The sequence below is a fragment of the Talpa europaea genome (genome assembly GCF_964194135.1).
Source record: "Talpa europaea genome assembly, chromosome: 7".
Taxonomy (NCBI): domain Eukaryota; kingdom Metazoa; phylum Chordata; class Mammalia; order Eulipotyphla; family Talpidae; genus Talpa; species Talpa europaea.
Window position 1 is genome coordinate 109,661,914 of NC_140074.1, and position 20,725 is coordinate 109,682,638.

The following is a 20,725-nucleotide window of genomic DNA, read 5'->3' on the forward strand; positions in this document are numbered from 1 at the left end:
AGCTACACAGCTTGGCGCTCAACCGCCTGCGCCACCAGGGAGGCCCGCCCAGTGCTTTTTTGAGTCAATTCAACTTAAAGCATTGTAGATCTTGGGACTTGGGGAGAACAGACAAGTCAGATTCAATTTTGGCCCTGGAGCTTCCTGTGTAGTTGGGTAGACAAGACCAACTAGTTTGAAGTTAGATACCAAAACTCATGGCTCAACATGTGACTGAGGTCAGCTTACCGTAGGAATTGTGAGGACTGTGCCTTCACCTGGAATATCCTCTAAGATCCAAATTCACCTCTAACCCAGTAGAAGGAATGTTTTCATGCCTGACAGCTCCTCAGCAGGATCTGTGGAATCCTGTCATTTTCTAGCATCTGTATTGAAGATACAGCTTTGTTTCTGAGGTTTAACAACATCCTTTAAGCATGCAACTGGGCTGTGAACCAGCCAGCCTAAGGAACCAAGATTTTTAAAACCATCATTAACTCGGGACCACAATCACTGAAAGAACATAAACAATAATTGAGAATGAAATAATATAAAAACACAATAGTGACAATATTTCAAGTCTTTCAAAGAACATACTATTATATTTAATTATAGCACAATTACCACTCATAGGACAATTTATTTTTCCTTATACATGAGGCCAAGAAGGCCATTATACATAAGCATATTGACTTGGTGGGAGAAGCAGGCTTGTCAGAGAAGTGGGGAAGATAGGGGAAGCAGATTGTCTGAGAAATTTCAATTTGATACAAGAGGTAAAGGAGAGAAAATTGCTAAGTGCTTAGAAAGAGGAAGTATGTGGAAAAGCAATGTCCCAGCAAATCACAAAACTTCTGCAAAGGGATGATGGAATGTGAGGAGAGGCCATGTGATAATCAGGGCCTGACCACAGAGAAATAGGCAGAAAAGCAAGGGGTGAATGCCGAAGTAATAACTATTAATTTATTTTGTTATTGAGATTGCATAGCTATTTTTAAAATCCTGCCCTTTCACTTGTTTTTAAACTGGAATACCTGAGGAACTTTCCAGTTTTGAGCATTCTTAGCCTCTTCCTGAGGACAGGCAGTGCCATTGAGGATCATGATGGGTGTTTAAATTTGGCCCCCAGTTTGAGTTATCTAGGGCCTTGTCCTTTCTGAGAATTGAAAAACAGAATGGGACCTCCCTGGTGGTGCAAGGGGTTAAGGTGCAACCTATGAAACTATCTGTAGCCAGCCACTGCAACATGAATTCGATCACCGGCTGGCCAGGGAACTAACCCACATGGCGCAGCAGACCTCTCCTGCCTCACCTGCTGCTCCCTTTAGCAGTGTATTTCAGTCTGCCTGTTCTTTTCCCCACTCTTTCTCTGGTGAATCCTCTCACCCCCCTGCACCTCTGGCCTGTACCCCAGTTCTTGTGCACAAATAAATAAATTCTATAAATAAAAATGGAATGGTTGCCTGCCCCCTGGCAACCCCCCCTACCTCATTGTGCAGCTCGGTCACTGAGGCTTAGGGCTGCCATGCCTCCATCCTTGCTCTAGGTAGTTTCTAGCTCATTGGGGGAAGTAGGGCTGGGGCAGGGGTGAAGTAGGCAGGAAGGGGCTGGCTCAGAGAGTATTACCCTGACTGCTGGTGTTTTTAGATAACCCATCACTAACACTGCTTCCTACTATAAAGGGCTTTATTTACAATGAACACCAACTTAAGAGTGATTTCCTACATTATTAATAGGATCAATCCGTGCAATCAACTTGCTCACCAGAGTCTTCTGAGGAGATAACAGAGGAATTTTTAACTCCAGACCATGAATATTTTTACTCCTTGACTGCACAAGAAAACTTAGCTCTAGAGGTAAAATCACAGGTCAGGGTAAAGTATATTTTCTTTTTCATTTCTTTTTTTTCTTTTCTTTTTTTAAAAAAATATTTATTTATGCATACAAGATTTGGGGTACAGGCCAGTGATCCGGAGGGTGAGAGGATTCACCAGAGACAGTGGGGAACAGAACAGACAGACTGACTGAAGCACACTACTGAGGGGAGCAGCGGACAAGACAGGAGAGGTCTGCTTTGCCATGTGGATTGCTCCCTGGCCAGCCGGGGATCGAACTCATGTTGCAGAGTCTGTGGCTAGCTTCATAGTCTGGTGCGCCACCAGGGACCGCCACCTTTTTTTTTTTAAGATTTATTTATTTATTTATACAAGAACCGGGGTACAGGCCAGATGCGCGGGAGGGTGAGAGGATCCAGCAGAGACAGAGCGGGAAACAGAACAGGCAGACTGATGAAATACACTGCTGAGGGGAGCAGCGGGCACGACAGGAGAGGTCTGCCGGGCCATGTGGGACCCTTGCTGGCAGGCGGGGATCGAAATGGCCCTGCAGAGGCTGTGGACAGCTTCATAGCGCTGCGCTCAACTGCCTGCGCCACCAGGGGAGGCCCACGGGTAAAGTATATTTTCAACTCCCTCCATGGCCTCTTTTAAATTACGTTTATTGAGAAAAATAGCTTACCACATAAACGTGTATAATGTTGATTTACCAGCAGTTTCATGTGTTTTTAAAAAATCTGAAAAATAAGATTTTTGAGAATGGAAGGTCATGTGCCATTTCTCCCCAAGTTGTGGTTCCCGCTATTGTGCAGCACTTTGTCTTTTTCACAGAACATTTTTTGTCATGTTATCTAATCCACACATCCTTCCTGTGGGGAAGAGAAGGCCTGCTCTTACATTTCTTTGTGAAGAAGAACTGGTGACCCATAGATGTGGGGATAGGAAGCCAGGGCTCAGCGGGGGCTGTGAGGCTGTCCAGACTCTGGGCTTTCTCGGGGAGCTGCCTCTCGCTTTTGCAAGAACCTGTTTGTACAGATTATTTTCATTGACAAAATGAAAGCCCCCGAATGCTCCTACTTATTTATGTGATTTCTACCTCAGTACCCCTCTCATCCACCACCTTTTGGGGATCTTTTACAAACATGGAAGATGGAGTAAGGAAAGAGGACTATACATGTCAGCTACAACCATTCGGCTGACAGGAATTCAGCGATGTGTCACAAAGCATAATTTCCACTTGTCTGCACTTTTGAAAACTCAGAGCATATTTCCCTTATGGGTCCTTTATGTTTTCTTTTTTTTTAAATTAATATTTTATATAATTCTTACATCTTTCTTCATTTTTGCACAATGTATGCATTATAATTTTGGTTATATTCCCCATACAATTGCACACCCCCCCCCTTATTTTGACCATAGTCCTTCCTCTCCCCTTGCTTCCCCCCCTTTATATTTTCTTGATTTTACTGTGGGCAGACTGAAATGTTAAGAAAATCTTTAACAAAATTATACACACACACACACACACAGATATTGCATATAATATGTATTTATGTACTTGTCCAAAAACGTATAATATAGAGAAAAGTGCTTAGATCTTGGGTACAGCTAATGAACTTTCACAAATGGAACACACTCATGTAACCAACCCCAAATCAAGAAAGGGAACGTTTCCCCAAAATGCCACCTTGTGGTTCCATCTAGTCACAACCTCTCCTCAAAACACTCGAACAAGGATTCTGGCTTCTCACCCCATAGAGTAACTTTGCAGAGGTGGCCGTTCTTTACTCTTCTTTGGCTCTTCTGATAAAACTCTCATGAATCAAAATAATCTCTCTTGGAAGGTTGGGGTATGGAGGGAAAAATGATACAAAGAAGAGAGAAGTCCCACAGTCCCCCTCACAATGAGAAGAGCAGGGAAGCCTGTTCTTTGTGCTGTATTGAGCACAAAGATTTTATGCCTTCAAAGTAGGTTTGTTCTTTTTCTACAAAAGATGTGGGGACCTTATATAGGTTATCAAGTTTTAAGAACATCAAGAAATTCTCTTGACCTTTTGATGATATCTGCCTCCAGTGAAAGTCTTTTCTGTGTTCTTTCTTCATTCTTTTATAGACCTCGAGTCCCATAGAAGAGAATTTTAAAGGAATACAAGGTGCGTTTGCCCAACCTCAAGCCTCCGGTAGATGACTATGAGCATTATTTGCCTTCACTTTACGGATGACAGATGGTTAGGGCTGAAACTGTCCTTGGGGAGCACCTCATCTAGGACTTTCATTGTGTGTCTGAGATTCTCCTCATTAGAATGAATGCCCTGTATCTCACCAGCCTCTGACATCCACACATCATGCTATTTATACCTCCGCTTGCAGTCTGAGTGTAGATAGCAGTTGCTGCTTTTTTTCCCTTGGTCTTTCACTAGATTTGTTTCATTCATGGCCCATGGCAGGTGTCTAGCTAGATACCTGAGGGATTTGCCCAAGCCACATGGCTAGGTACTGACATGGCACAAACTAGAATTAGGTGTCCATATCTTTCTCTACCCCACAAGGCAGAGTTTTGCCATCATTTTCCTTTGATTGCTTAGCAGCATAGCAAAAGAATTGATAAAAGCTGTGCAGGGTCAACATAACATCCTCCCATTGGGAGTCCTTGGGTTCTGTATAACTTAACGGCTGCTTTCTGTAACATGGGGAACTAACCTTGAATCAGCAGCCAGATTATGGCACAAGGCAAGATTTAAGTAAACTATTGGCTCTGATACAGGCATTTTAAAAAATGTGCACCTTTGCGTATCTATTTTAAAAGTTATCCACCCAGGGCCTCCCAGGTGGCGCAGCGGTTGAGCGCTGGGTTGCGAAGCTGCCCGCGGCCTCCGTGGCGCCGGTTCGATCCCCGGCTGCTTCCCGGCCACGGGAGGAGGGTCCCACATGGCGCGCAGACCTCTCCTGCCGCCCGCTGCTCCCCTCAGCAGTGTACTTCGGTCCTTCTGCCTGCTCTGCTCCCCACTCTGGCTCTGGTGAATTCTCTCACCCTCCCGCGCTTCTGACTGTACCCAGTGCATGTATAAACAAAAAAAAAACAAACAAATAAAAATAAATAAATAAAAACATGCCTCTATAAAAAAAAAAAAACTTAAAAAAAAAAAAAAAAAACTACCTCAAATTGATGTTTGAAAAAAAAAAAAAAAAAAAAAAAAAAAAAGTTATCCACCCACCAAACCCTGGGGAGTCCATTGTCATGTCCTCAACACCCTGAACACAGGCATTATGGGCTCAGGTTCTGAACTTGGCTTACCCCTATACCTGCTGTGTGCTCTACCTCCCCTCTTCCACCTGATCCAGACCCCCATCACAGGAGGGGGCCATTTTCAGAAGCTGTAAGCTTTTATATAAATAGTTAATTTCTCAGGACAATATACTTTATAAGTCTTCAGACCCGGGTCTTGGGCCACCCGCCTCTTTCTGCAGAGCCTCTGTCCACAGTCACTTTCTTTGTGAGCCTGGCCTGTACAGGGCTGTTTCACTTGTGTTCAGAAGAGGGTTGAGTGGGACTGGAGAAGTGGGCAGGCAGACAGAAAAGTAAAGCAGATTCAATAGAAACATCTGAAAAACATGAAGAGACGGACACATGCTGGGCTCCAAGGCCAATTTGGCCACTGACTTTCTGTGTGACCTTCGGCAAGTCACCTTACTTTACTCCATGCCCTACTCTCCCTTTATGTAAAGTAAAGGAGAGGGTCAGACTCAAAAGATCTCTGAGTTCTCCTTTGGCTCTAAGTTGTGCTTATTAGAAATTCCTTTATAATCTCTGGGTATTTGGAAGAAAGTCCCAAGAAGAACCCTGATGCTTTTCCCATGGTTCTCAGAATCCCTTGGTACCTGCTAAAGGTGGCCATTACCCACCAGACTGCCTGAACAAGGGTTAGAGGGGCTGTGAGCTTTTTTTCGCCAATAGGGGAGTTGCTGTCTATCACCGTCTCTGTAAAACAGAGCAATACAATCGTGGGAAAGAAAATGGATATTAGCCTGGTCTGTCCAGGGTCTGCAAAGCCTTGTTGAGAATTGGGGAGGAAGTATTTTCAGAGTCTGACATCAAGGAGCACAGAGGACAGTTGAATTGCCCCTTAGTACTGAAGCCTCACCCCCACTCTTTGAGTGGTGTTTCATGGCCAAAGGCACAGTTAGCACTCTGGGAATTTCCAGCCAATGGTTTTTTCTATTTGAAATCTTTATTGAACAAACAGTTCTTGGTTCCAGCGCCCTCTAGTGTCTGTTGACAGGAACCAGGTCAGTTTGCCTTCCTGCAAAAACAAAACAACATTTGTCTCCATAAATAACTGCAGTTATAACTGAAAGGCCAGTAAATGGCTTGATTGTATTCTGAGTGTCAGAATATAGTTCTCCCCTCTGAGCAAGGAAAATAAATGTTCAGAGCAAAAACCTCTTTGCAGCACTCAATCCAAACCCAATTAGGCAAGCGCTTTGTCTATCCAGATTATTTCTCATTCTGAACCAGACCACAGGAAATTCTAGGGAATGAAAATAATAATCTGGGTTGGCAAAAATCCAGTTTAAAATGCATTTAATTTATTTTTTAAGGTGAAGAAAAGTTCCCAGTGAGAAAAAGCCCTGGAAAGAATGCTGAGGTTTCAACTCAGTCTCAGTTTCAACCTATACGAAGGTATGTGCTGTTATAATCTTATTCACAGTTTCAGACTCACAGAAGCAATATTAAATTATATCCCATAACTGACCCATATTTATATATTGCTTATTGTCAGACGTACTAGCTGTTATGTTAGCAAAGTCGGCTCAGCTTTGTTAAGCCTTGTTCCGTAGAATTATGAGGGGTCATGAAAAGGAACCATTATCTGCATTCAGACCCTGACTTAGCCTTTCTAGCCGTGTGACCACAGTCAAGTTTCCCCACGCCTTTTTTCTATTTCCAGATTTATAATATAAGAATAAGAAGCCTTACTGGGAATGTTGACAAAGCGATTAAGAGTAATGATATAACCCCCAGGCTTTATTCCAGAGAAATGAAGATTTTTGTTTGTACAGACACATACACAGATGTTTGTGGCAGCTTTATTTGTAATAGCCACGGACTGGAAACCCAGATGTTGTCCAACAAATGAATGATTCAGCTGACTGTGGTACATCCAGATGCTGGGCTGCTCCTCGGCAATAAAAAGAATCAACGCTTGGTACTTGCGGCAACTGGGAACTATCTGCAAGAATTATGCTGAGTGAAAAAAGAGGTCCCCAATACTTACTTACTATATGATTCCACTTATAAAACATTCTTAAAATGACAAGACTATAGAAATAACAGGAGGAGGGACTTCCAGGAGTTAAGGAAGGAGTGGAGAATAAGAGGGAAGTAGACTGGCCATAAAAGGGCAATGTGTGGAATCCTGGCAGGCAGTGGAGCTGTTTTGTAGGGTGACTGTATCCCTGTCTGCACTGTGGTCAGGGTACTGTTCTGTAGATCTGTAAGGTGCTACCATATGACTCTACAGTTACCTCAAAATAGAAAGTTTAATTCAAAAATAAAAAATTGGAGCTTCCCTGGTGGCGCAGCAGGTTGAACGCAGTGCTGTAAAGCTGTCTGCAGCCTCTGTAGCGCTAGTTCGATTCCCGGCCGGACAGGGGGAATCCCACATGGTGCAGCAGACCTTTCCTGTCGCGCCCGCTGCTCCCCTCAGCAGTGTGCTTCTGTCCATCTGCCTGTTCTGCTCCCCACTCTGTCTCTGGTGAATCCTCTCACCGTCCCACGCCTCTGACCTGTACCCCAGTTCTTGTATAAAAATAAAAATAAATCTTAAAAAAAGAAAAAAATTAATATGGATATAAAGTGCCTGGCAAATAGCATTCAATTTACTTCCCCCACCTCAATTTCCTTACATATAATAATGATCACTAGTATTTCCTAAGCAGCTACCATATGCAGGCACTCTGTTTTGTCAGATTTAATTCCTACAACAGTATATATATGTACATACTGTCATCCCCATTATGTCAGTATCTGTTGGGATAGGCTAGATCATGCAATTGATACATAATGAACAAACCCACAATTTTTAACTGTTTAAACAACAAAAATTTCTTTTTTTTAAAGATTTATTTATGCATACAACAACTGGGGTACAGGTCAGAGGTGTGGGGGGTGAGAGGATTCACCAGAGACAGAGTGCGGAGTGGAGCAGGTGGATTTACTGAAATACACTGTTGAGGGGAGCAGCTGACAAGTCAGGAGTGGTCTGCTGCACCATATGGGTCACCTCCCTGTCCAGGGATCAAACTCATGCAACAGTGGCTGCAGATAGCTTCATAGTGCTGTGTCTTAACCCCTTGCACTACCAGGGAGCACCCCCCCAAAAAAAAAAAAAACAATAAAAATTTCTTTTTTGCTCATGCTTCATGTCTATCATGGGATGGCTTGGCTGAAGGTGATCAGACAGGAGTCTCCATCTTTGTGCTTCCTTGATTACTGAAGCAGGCAAAAGGGAACATGGTGAATTGAGTGCTGCTTCTAAAGTTTTTGCCCCAAAGTGATTCATATCACTTTCACTCAAATTTCATTGGTTACAACAAGTCATGTGGCCATTTATATAAATTAGGGTGCCAAAAATGCTGTCTTACTATGTACTTGGAAGGAAAAATAAATAATGAGCAGAATTTACAGTCGTAACTCAGGGTCAAATCCACAAATCCATACTCTATAGTTTTGGTTTCACGGGATTGTTGCAGATATGAAAAATGTGAGAATGTATGGAATGATTTAACCTGGGATCTGGCTTATAGTCAGTTGTTCATCAAATATTAGAACTGAATCCTAAATAGTGCTTAAAGTAGAAACAAGTTAAGTTTGTCTTCTTTATTTTCTGGCTGATTTTTGGCTTAAACCTCTGTTGACATCATTTGACACTCTGTTCAAGGAAGCTCTCACAGTTGCTAAGTCCTCAGGTCTTTGCCCCATCCTCCAACCTCCAGTCTCGGCAAAATCCATGTTCCATTGAATTCCTTAGAAACTCACTGTCATGTAACATTATTGACTGATTTCAGATGAACTAACCCGTAGAAAGGATTTATTCAGTCTCTGGAGAGGAAACTGAAGCCCAGACATGCCTGAGAACACAGGGCTAGTCACAGCAGAGCCAGAACCAGAACTCACACTTGCCATGTCCTTCCCACTGCTTCTCACACAGGACTGGTAAACTGGTCCTTGGTACCAAGTTATGCACTTTGTTGACAGGGGAGTCATGTGATTTTCTTGCTTTCTCTTTTATAGTACTGAGGATGAACAAGAGGAGACATTGAAGGAGTCACCAAAGGAACTGAAAGAGAAAAACATGTATGGCCTTCAAAGGTTGCCTAAGCATGGGTTGTAAAGTCTTGGTTTTGGGGAATAGTAGTTCCTTGTTGGAACGGTCTACATTCTTCCCATTGTTTTTAAAGATTTATTTTATTTATTTATGTATACAAGAGCTGGGGTGTAAGCCAGAGGTGTGGGGGTGAGAGGATGCGCCAGAGACAGAGTGGGGAGCAGAACAGGTGAAATACACTGCTGAGGGGAGCAGTGGGCGAGACAGGGGTGGTCTACTATGCCAATTGGGTTAGCTCCCTGGCCGGAGATCATACTCATACTGCAGTGGCTGCCGATACCTTGCACCACCAGGGATGCCCTACATTCTTTCCATGTTTTTTTAAAGATTTATTTATTAATATAAAAACTGGGGTATAGGCCAGAGGTGTGGGGGGTGAGAGGATTCACCAGAGTGGGGAGCAGAACAGGCAGACTGACTGAAGTACACTGCTGAGGGGAGCAGCGGGCGAGTCAGGAGAGGTCTGCTGTCCCATATGGGTAGCTCCCTGGCCAACTCTGTGCTGCAGAGGCTGTGGATAGCGTCACAGTGCTGTGCTTAACTCTTTCGCCACCAGGGAGGCCCCATTCTTCCCATTTTTATGTATACAATTAATGTGAGCATGTTTATTCTCTACCAAAAGCTTTTATTAAGTTGATGATGTGAACTATGAAAAGATTTTATTATGGTAATGTGATCTATAATTAACAGCATCTTACACTCAAGGAAACACAGTGATAATAATAATAAAAGTTTATACTTGAGATAGATTCAATCTGTTTTCCACATAAATATCCTTTCATTTATGGAAATGGTTTATTTTCAGCTGTAGAGATATGTTTAAAGATAGGATTTCTTTTTATAATATTCTCTTTAAGATATATAAGATAAAATTAAGTATTTTGGGTTTTTCAAAGCCATAAAATTGACCTAAAAGAATGGTCTCAAATGGTGAAAAGAGAAATGCATAACAAAGACATGCAATAAAACAAACAACTATAAGATATTCTCTAATTTTGGCCTCATGTTAAATTAAGATTTTGGTCAAGATCAGACTTAAAAAATAACTCCCAGGAGGGCCTCCCTGGTGGCACAAGGGGTTAAGCACCGCACTATGGAGCAGTCCACAGCTTCTGCAGCGCTGGAGTTCGATCCCTGACTGGCTAGAGAGCAACCCTCATGATGCAGCAGACCTCTCCTGACTCGCCCGCTGCTCCCCTCAGCAATGTGCTTTCGGTCATTCTGCCTATTCTGTTCCCCACTCTGTCTCTAGTGAAACCTCTCACCCCCTGCACCTCTGGCCTGTACCCCAGCTCTTGTGTGCATAAATAAATAAATCTTTAAAAAACCAGAAGAAGTTAAAAAAAAACAACTCCCAGGAACATACTGTTTAATTTTTTGAAATATTTTCTTCTAATTACTATATGCTTTTGTTTTAATTCTTTAGATCATTGACAGACATTCAAGACCTATCTAGTATCTCCTGTGAACGAGATGGTTCTTTTAAAGAAATTTCATGCAAAACACCCAAAATAAAACATGCACCTACTAGTGTCAGCACTCCGCTTAGCCCAGGTAATCACCTGCTGGGATGAGAAGCATTTTGGGGAGAAGAGTTAACAGCTCCTGCCCAATGACTATGGGAAACCAGCTCATGTTTGCTCCCAGTGCAGGGGTGTTACTTAAGGGCATAAGCCACAGGGAGAGGGAGCAGCTGGAAGGTTTTTCACTTTCATGGTAGAGAATCACCAGTGCAAGGTCTGCTGTGTACTCTAATCACTATTGCATTTGGTGCAAAAGCTTAGGATTCTCTAGTTTGTAAGTTGTGCTTAAACATATACAGATTTGATCCTATAGCTACATACAGCCAGCATCAAATATCCTCTCTTAATATTGTTATTTTCAATAAATGGTAGTTTAAATAATCTCCCTTTGTGTTGATGGCCAAGTCTATACAGACTGTCATTTTTTTTTTTTTTATATCTGAGGAACTGTGCCTCAGATCGTTGAGTATTTTAGTTATTAACAATTTAGAATCCTTGGTATGGGTGTAAGAATTTTGTGGGTTTTTGTTTTTAAATAATGTAAGGGATCCAGACTCTTACTGCCATCTTTTCTACAACAGGATCCATTTCTTCAGCTGCCAGTAGGTACAAAGACTGCCTTGAAAGTATCACACTTCAGGGTAAAACAGGATCTACCTCCTTCTGTAACAGTCAAGAATCGTTTCGAACTTGGTCTGATAAATATATATCTGTTCGAGAGAAAGCTAAGAGTCTAGATTCCCTTCTTATGTCTTCCGAAACTTCCCCTTCAAGACTGACTGATGTAAGTATTCTAACCCTGTGTTACACATATCTGGAAACCCAGAGGCCTCAGTGATCTAAAGTGCCAAGATTTCTCCAAATCCATTTTACAAAGAAAATAAGAACTATGCTTTAATCTCCAGGCTTTCCTGGGGCTCCCCCTGGAGCCTGTGTTACAGGATAGATCTTGGGTTTTGTGCTTTAATTCCCCTTTCTCCCTCCTATGTAATGCTTGACAGTTTATCTAAACAGCCCACTTCTGTCACAGCTTATGATACTACCTTCACCTCCATTGTTCTCTTTGACCATACCCAGCCCACTTGAGGAGGTTCCAGTTCTGCTTCATATTTAAAGTCCTCTGAGAGTTTTGGTTTACCACCCCTTCTCTGAACTCCTGAACTAATAGTCTGCAGCAAAAACACATAATTGTATACTATCTTCTCCTCTCTTCCCTCCTCCCCCCTCCTGTATTTTCTCTTCCTCCTCCCCTCCCCCACTTCATATTTCATATGTGTAGTTTCCAAGAACACTATTAAGTTCTTTACTTACTGAAACCTAACTGACCATCCTGTGGACCAATCAATTACTTGCTGTGGACCTTAAATAAAAATCATCTTCTTTTGGGCTTTTGACTTATATTTGACTCTATTTCACTTTGAAATAGAGAAATGACAAAGAATTTTTGTGGCTTTATTTAACAAGTGTTAATTGGGCTGGTTCTAAGTGCCAGGCCCTCTTCTAGGAAAAGAGGTATGAATACAGAAGACACAGTCCCTGCCCCATAGGGCCGCACAGCTTAGTGAGAAAGGCTGGAGTATAAAGGTAGGTACTGAGTGCTACAGAAATCAAGAGAGGTGAGAAGGCTTCCCTGGAGGGTGACATTTGAATAAGTTTGACTCAAGCTACAAGTGACTTATTTTATCTTATTTCATCAGTGACATGCAAGCTTAATCTTGGAAGTGATTGAGCTTCACAGACTTTTTTACTTAATACCAAGTGTAAATTACCATGTTTATATCTTGTAGAAAAGGTTGTCTGCATTTACCAGGACTGGTTCTTCTGTCATTGCTAAAGCACCTGACACCTTATTCCATGCCACCCAGAAAAGAAGCTTGCCAAAAGGTACTGTGTTTAATATCAAAATATAAGTTCATGATAGTCAGTCAGGAGCCTTATTCTCATCTTTTTTTTTTTTTTTAAAGATTTATTCATCCATTTATACAAGCACTGGGTATAGTCAGAAGTACGGGAGGGTGAGAGAATTCACCAGAGCCAGAGTGGGGAGCAGAACAGGCAGACTGATGAAATACACTGCTGAGGGGAGCAGCGGGCACGACAGGAGAGGTCTGCCGTGCCATGTGGGACCCTCGCCAGCGGCTGGGGATGGAACTAGCGCTGCAGAGGCTGCAGGCAGCTTCGCAGCCCAGCGCTCAACCGCTGCGCCATGGGGGAGGCCCTATTCTCATCTTTGATGCTGCATTAGATTCAAATGAAAATGCTATTACTGCCTCCGCTCCTGATTATAAAAGTAAAATGTACTCATTGTAGAAAACCTGGAAAATAATGAAGAGCTTAAAAAAGAAAACCACCATTTAACCTTAGCATTTTTTATCCTGATGTACTTTTTTGTTACATATCTTTTTCATGCTTTTAGAAATGTACAGAAACATATTTTTAGCAGAGATGAGATTATATGATAATCAGCTTTGATCTACTTCTTTTTGTTGATGATATATTTTGAGTATTTTCCCTTGTCATTAAAAATCATTTACAAATATAAGTCATGGCTACAAAATAGCCCGTTCTACTTGTGTTGCTTAACCATGCCCTTAAATTAGAGATTTATATGGTTTCCTAATTTTTGCTCTTTGTAAAAATTTATCTGCACCTCTGATCCTTTCCTTAGGATAGATACTTAGAAGACAGTTTCAAAATCAAAGGGTGTGAGAGAGTATTAACAGCTCTTGAGACATACTGCCTTTGCTGCATTAATTTTTTTTTAAAGATTTATTTATTTATGCATACAAGAGCTGGCTGGGGTACAGGCCAGAGATGTGAGGGGTTGAGAGGATTCACCAGAGACAGAGCAGGGAACAGAACAGGCAGACCGACTAAAACACACTGCTGAGGGGAGCACCGGGCAAAAGAGGAGAGGTCTGCTGTGCCATCCCTTGCTGGTGGGGGATCGAACTTGTGCTGCAGAGGCTGTGGATCGCTTCATGGTGCGGTGCTTAATCCCTTGCGCCACCAGGGAGGCCCTACTGCATTAATTTTAATGTCTTATGTCTTTGATGCAACTCTTAGAATTTCTGCCAGTGCATGGGGATTTTGTGATTTATGCTCAGTTGATCTTATAATTGAGCTCTTAGGGAAAGACCCAAAGTGTGTCTCTTAGTTTATCCCTGGCTTGGTAATCTATAGAGAGAGTCTTCACAATTCATGATTTTTTGGTTCACTCTGACTGGTCTACAACCTCTATATCCCTCCAGAAGTGCTAGCCCAGATTGGTCCCCCAACCCCTTTGTAAGTACTTCACCTACTTCAAGTATCCTTGGGGATGGAGAGGTTCAGATCAAGCAGAATTGGGTTAAGGGGTGATATAGGAAAGGGTTTGGGTAAAAGGGGGAGCTAGACCACTCACAGATTAGGTCTCAAATAGAAATAATAATAATGTGAAAGACTTTCTCCTCACCTTAGTTTGTTTCATTGTTGAGAAATACTAAATCAAATCCATGTGGGAGCCTAGAAAATCCATAGTTTGTTTCATCATGAACTCCTAAATCAAATCCATGTTGGAACCTAGAAAGTCCAGTTGAGGTCCAGGAAGGTATTACGTCATTTTCCCATTTATCTTTTTGAAGAACTAGTAGAAGCCATCTCACAGCATCACATTGATGAACTACCGCCACCATCCCAGGAGCTACTTGACGAAATCGGTAAGGGATGTTCAATATAGATTATGCTTCCTGCCCCTGTTAGGGCTGGTCACTGACCACGACATGATTTCCTGTCTCAGGTGTGAGCAGTAGTACAAAAGATCCTGTGATGGTCTGATGGAATGTCCAAAACTCAGGAAAGGGGAGTTTTCCAATAAAATGGGCCTCGAATTATTATGGAAGCCTGGCCAAGACGATTGGCCTGTGTCTTTTTCATTTTGTTACTTAAAAGGAGCTAGAGTAATGCTCCTAAGAGGAGATAGCAACATGCAAGATGTTTATTGTGATGAACTTCTTCTCTTAAAAGTATTCTCATGTCTCCTCTTATTTTTTTTAAGATTTTACTTATTTATGCATACAAGAACTGGGGTACAGGCCAGAGGTGCAGGTAGGTGAGGGGATTCACCAGAGAGAGCGGGGAGCAGAACAGGCAGACTGAATGACATATACTGCTGAGGGGAGAAGCAGGCGAGATAGGAGAGGTCTCCTGCACCATGTGGGTAGCTCCTTGGCCCACTGGGGATCGAACTTGGGCTGCAGAGGCTGCGGACAGCTTCACAGTGCTGTGCTTAACCCCTTGTGCCACCAGGGAGGCCCTCTCATGTCTCCTTTTTGAATCAAACCTGCATACCTTGGAGTCCTGAAGTCTTGACTACTCAGACCAAAACATCCTATCCTTTGAATCTTGCTGTTATAGAGGAGGTATTAAAGATATTGGCATCATGGTTACTTCCCTTTCAAGAGGGCACAAGACCTAATGAGACCAGAATTTTCCATTTCAGGCAGAGACTGAGCTGTAGCCAGTTCATGTTTGGTTGCAGCTGATGGGCTGGACCTGCCCAGTGGAACTGATGCTGAAAAATAAATGATGCACGGTTATAGAGACATTTGGGGCAGGTGGTTTGCTTCTCCAGGAAAGACCTGACTCTTCTTGACAGCCTCATCTGCCAATCCCTCACCCACAAAGTATGCATCTCATTAACTTTTAATAGTCCGGTTCTTTGTACAGGAACTCTAGAGAATTTGTCGAGGGACAGAGTTATCAGGGTCTTTGAGGTTTTGTGTCTCATCAGGAAGAGGCAGGTGAGTGAGGACTTATCTGGTCCTAATCAGTAGAAGCTACCTTCTAGGCTAGCACAACCCCAACCCATGAACATTGTCCTGGTGAACATGGTAGAGCCACTCAGAGCTGCCAGGACCTCCCTTGGATTTCCTTTTTCTGTAATCATAGGTCCTTGCCACGCTGCATCCCTCCCCAAATGCCACCAGATTGTCCTGGTCACAGGGATGTTGGTTTAGGCTTTTAGGACCCCAGCTCCACCCTGGCTTTCCCCCTTGAGGACTCCCTAGGCAGTACTTGCAAATTGCTCCTCTCTGGTTGCTCATTTTAGTGCAGTGATGAAACTGCTACTTGTGAGAGTGTTGTCCCACTCTCGCACATCCTGCTCAGGTGGGTGCTCAGTGTCGTCTATTTCTCGGTCATGATTTAAGACACTTGTAGATTAATTTGCAGTTTGACCTTAGCATTACTTTTCCTTTGGCTTCTGCTGTCCTCTCTGCATTTACGATGTGGACCTCCCCATTTAAACAGCATGACCTCATGGTACTGCTGTACCCCAGCATGTTCTGTGGAACCCTTATTTTACTTATGGGCATTATCAGGGCCAGATTTTGAGGTGATGTCTATACTTTAAGGTGGGTCACAAGGGCGCTTGAGTAGTTTCTCCTAATACTGGTCCCTCCCATGCAATTATTATGTGTCATGGCTGTGCTGCCTTTTCCCCTTAAAAGAGTGCTGGGGAGTGACCTGGAGTTGACACCTGCTGACACATGTAATGCTGTTGGCTTCTGACAAGGGCCTATGAGGAGCCTATATCCTTTAGCACCTTAGGATACAGGTGATCCTTGAAGATCAACAAGGAACTACTTTGAACAAGGATGCAAATGACTTTTTTTTAATTTCAAATTTCATGAAATGATCTTGTGAGGAGCTGCCAGGTATGCCTGCTTCCTGTCCTGCAGGAAGGGAGAGACTGCAGCTGTACCATCATCCGTGCTCCCCGGCAAGTCCAGGTTTCCCCCTGGGTTTCCTGTCTGTGCGCCTTGCAGCTGTCTTCTCTCTGCTTTGCTCTGTTCTGGGGAACATTTTAAGGAGACTGAGCATCTAACAGATGCTAAGCAGTGTACTGAGTTTCACTGTGGCTTGTCTCGGACTAGCGATAAATTCTTTAGGAACTGGAAATTCCTTTGTCTTTACATAGATTAGATTAAAAAATCTGAAATATAGGCCAATAAAGATAGGGAACATTTTGAATTATGACAAATTATAACATAGAGATTTTAAGAGCATTAACTTTAGGGCCTCCCTGGTAGCCTACAGGTCTCAGCGGTATTACCACTACGGCCTGAGTTGGATCCCTGGCCAGGGAACTAACCCACATGGCACAGCGGGCGACTTCTCCTGTCTTGCCTGCTGTTCCCCTCACCAGTATATTTCAGTGACTCCACCTCTTCTGCGCCCCACTCTGTCTCTGGTGAATCCTCTCGCCTCTTGTACCTGTGGCCTTCACTGCAGAACTTCTACACAAAAATAATAATAATGAAGATAGTGAAAATCACAAAACTAAAAAAAAAAAAAGTGCATAAATTTTAGAGCCAGACTGGATTCAAGTTCCAATTCAATGTCTTACTGTCTGTGTGACTCTAGGCAAGGTTCCTAACCTTTCTTTACCTTCATTTCCTCATTTGATAAACAAGAATAACAGTAACACAGTTGATCCTGTTGTGAAGATTAGTTGTGAATATTAATCTTGAATCATTGTATGTCAGTTAGGCAAGGCACCTATGACATAGGCTCTGCCACTGTAACCTGTCTTCATTTTATTTTTCATTTTAGTGTTGTCTGCGATTTTGTCATACTTAAGGAATTCCTTTCATTTATTTATTTTTAAAAAAAAAGATTTATATATATTTATTTATTTATACAAGTACTGGGTACAGTCAGAAGCATGGGAGGGTGAGAGAATTCACCAGAGCCAGAGTGGGGAGCAGAACAGGCAGACTGATGAAGTACACTGCTGAGGAGAGCAGCGGGTGCAGCAGGAAAGGTCTGTGTGCCATGTGGGACCCTTGCCGGCGGCCAGGGATCAAACTGGCGCTGCAGAGGCTGTGGGCAGCTTTGCAGCGCAGCGCTCAACCGCTGCGCCACCGGGGAGGCCCACCTTTCATTTATTTTTTTTAATTAAAGATTTTTTAAAAAGATTTATTTATGCATATAAGAACTGGGGCACAGGCCAGAAGTGTGGGGGGTGAGAGAATTTACCAGAAACAGTGGGGAACAGAATAGGCAGACCCACTGAAACACTGCTGAGGGGAGCAGCAGGCGAGACAGGAGAGGTCTGCTGTGCCATGTGGGCAGCTCCCTCGCTGGGGATTGAACTCATGCTGCAGTGGCTGCAGACAGCCTCATAGGTTGCGCCTTAACCCCTTGCACCACCAGGGAGGCCTGAAGAATTCCTTTTAAATGTGGAATGCCTTAAAGCAGTGGTCCTCCTTCAAATTTTGTCAGGCATCAGAATCATCTGGAAGACATGTTAAAACACAGATTATTGGACTCCAAGCCCAGAGTTTCTAGTTCTTGCATATCTAACAACTTCTTAGGTTATACAGATGCTGCTGGTCTGAGGACCACTCTTTGAGAATCACTGTCCTAGAGAAGGGGCAGTGGGAAGGAAGAAATAACTTGCCTTTTGTTCCGTGACAGAGCACTTGAAGCAGCAGCAGGTCCCATGCACTGTGTTGGGTGAGAACACAGCGAGTCATCTGGACATCTCGGCAAGAGGTAAGCTGGAACCACCCAGGTCTTTTCTTCCAGTTTTGTTTTAATGCTATCCTGAGCAGCACAGGGGGCTCGCTTGGGGGAGTGTGGACCTTGGATGTATGGCAGACTGTTTAATGGCTGTAACTCTCAGTCACCATCATTGTAAAACAGGGAGGATAATTCTTACCTCATGATGTACATAATAAATAGCTCCACGTGCAGTGCCTCTTACGTTATAAGATACTTAACAAATGTTCGTTCCCTTCCCTTCAGAGGACTACTAATAGGATGGAGTGAGATAGCATATGTAAAATGCCTGGCATACATTAAAGGGCACTGTACTTCCCCACCCGGATTCCTCCCTGGAAACATCTAACAAGTCACAACAGGATGGTCTGCAAGAGTAAATTTGTGCGATTTGTTTCAGGGTCTCTTGCCTCCTCTTTTATGTGCCCTTTCTTTCCTCTGCTTTCTCTGACTCTCTCGAGCCTTGGCACAGACAAGATGTCCTGTAGCTTCTTCTGGCACCAAAGAGCTCCCAAGACCCCAGAAGCAGCTGCTGTGAATACAGGCGCCCTGCAGACTGCCACCTGGCCCCTGCTGTCCTGGGAAGAGGGGAACTGGTCATTGCTTACCTCAGGAGCCACTGATTAGCCTTTATTTTTTTGCGCTTTAAGGCAGGATTTTTCAGTATTTTTCTATTGCTCTAATCAGCTTAAGTCTTTCAACTGTTTCTAGATCAAAGGCACTTAGAAGAACAAGAAACTAAAAGTAAGAGAGAAGATAGCAGTATGCTTTGGACCACAGAAACTCAGGATTTAGAAGAAGATACAGAGAGGTAACAGAAAAGTTGACTTTTAAAAGAATTTTTAAAACTCTATTAGTTTGTAAGTTTTTTTTCCTAATGTTGAGAAACAAGACATTCCCTCTAGTGTTTTCCATACTATCCTAATAGCCCCTATTTCTAAAAGGTTTTATTGTTTCATTTAAAATTTTTTAATTGTGATAAAATACACATAACATGGAATTACCATTTTAACAATTTTTAAGTGTATAATTCAGTAGAGTTGAGTGTATTCACGTTGTTGTACAACTGTCTCCTGAACTTCATCTTGCAAAACTGAAACTCTATACCCACTAAACAGTTTCCCTCTCCCCTACCCCCATCCCTAGAAACCATCATTCTACTTTCAATTTCTATGAGTTTGACTGTTTTTGACATCTCATATAAGTGAAACCATACAGTGTTTGTCTTTTGGTTGCCAGCTTATTACACCTAGCATGTTTTCAAGGTTCATTGATGTAATGTATTTTGAATTTTTTCCTTTTGGGGCTGAATATCATTTGTGTGTGTGTATGTGAGAGAGAGAGAGAGAACACTATCTATTCACCTGTTGGACACTGGGTTGCTTCCACCTTTTGTCTGCTGTGAAAATGCTGCTAAGAACATGAGCATACAAATACCTCGAGACACTCTGCTTTCAATTCTTTTGGATATATACCCAGACATACTGCTGCATCATATGGTGAATCTATTTTTAATTTTTTGAGGAAATACCATACTATTTTCTACAGCAGCTGCATCATTTTACATTCCCACCAACAGTGCACAAGGGTTCTGAGTTCTTCACATCCTAACCACTACTTGTTCTGTTTGTTTGATAGTAGCCATCCTAAAGGTATGAATGATATCTCATTGTGGTTTTTGATTTGCATTTTCCAAATGACTGGTGTTGTTGAACATCATTTCATATGTTCAGTAGCCATTTGGATATCTTTGGACAAATGTCTATTCAAATCCTTAGCTCATTTCTTAATAGGATTATTTATTGTTTTGTCAATTTTTTTTGTTTTTACATCATTTTTCTAAGCAAAGACCAGTTTCAGCTTCTTTCAAAACAATTTATTCAAAAGCCGTAGAAGAGAATTTTTAGATCTTTCTTAGCAAATTAAAGAAAATGGGGGCAGTCACCCAGACAATTCAGTCTAAAATCAGAGGACTGCCTCAAGAAACCTGATTCTTTTCCGGATTTGGTGTTCTCCTTTGACTTGTGTTGTAAGGTAAGCCACTTTGGCTCACCTTTGCCTCCTGACTTCTCTTGCATTGTCCTGTCATTCAGGGCCTGGACAGGGGTGAGATGAGTGAGAACACTCCTTGGGCACAATATTGAAGGGGACACCAGAGAATTTAGGGATCAAGATTGAACTATTTCGGTGCCACTTAAAAAATATCAAAATCAGTGCAGAAAAATCCATGATGAACAAAATAGCTAAATTTTATTTTTTTTAAAGTTTTTTTTTAATTTATTTTTAATTTATTTATTTTATTTTTTATTTTCTAGAGGCATGTCTTATTTATTTGTTTGTTTGTTTGTTTGTTTGGTTTATACAAGCACTGGGTACAGTCAGAAGCGCGGGAGGGTAAGAGAATTCACCAGAGCCAGAGCGGGGAGCAGAACAGGCAGAAGGACCGAAGTACACA

General features: G+C 42.5%; 1 protein-coding gene across 1 annotated transcript in view; it reads left to right on the forward strand.

The window, feature by feature from the left end:
• TEX14 (testis expressed 14, intercellular bridge forming factor) overlaps positions 1-20,725 on the forward strand; it is a gene marked incomplete at its 3' end in the record, with an annotated part of 67,766 nt that overhangs the window by 41,408 nt on the left and 5,633 nt on the right. The window contains exons 19-28 of the mRNA XM_084237953.1: positions 1,716-1,835; positions 3,928-3,967; positions 6,414-6,495; positions 9,109-9,171; positions 10,629-10,756; positions 11,307-11,509; positions 12,513-12,609; positions 14,349-14,423; positions 18,187-18,264; positions 18,982-19,081. Coding sequence (XP_084094079.1) covers positions 1,716-1,835; positions 3,928-3,967; positions 6,414-6,495; positions 9,109-9,171; positions 10,629-10,756; positions 11,307-11,509; positions 12,513-12,609; positions 14,349-14,423; positions 18,187-18,264; positions 18,982-19,081 — 986 coding nt within the window. The remainder of the gene's footprint in view (positions 1-1,715; positions 1,836-3,927; positions 3,968-6,413; positions 6,496-9,108; positions 9,172-10,628; positions 10,757-11,306; positions 11,510-12,512; positions 12,610-14,348; positions 14,424-18,186; positions 18,265-18,981; positions 19,082-20,725) is intronic.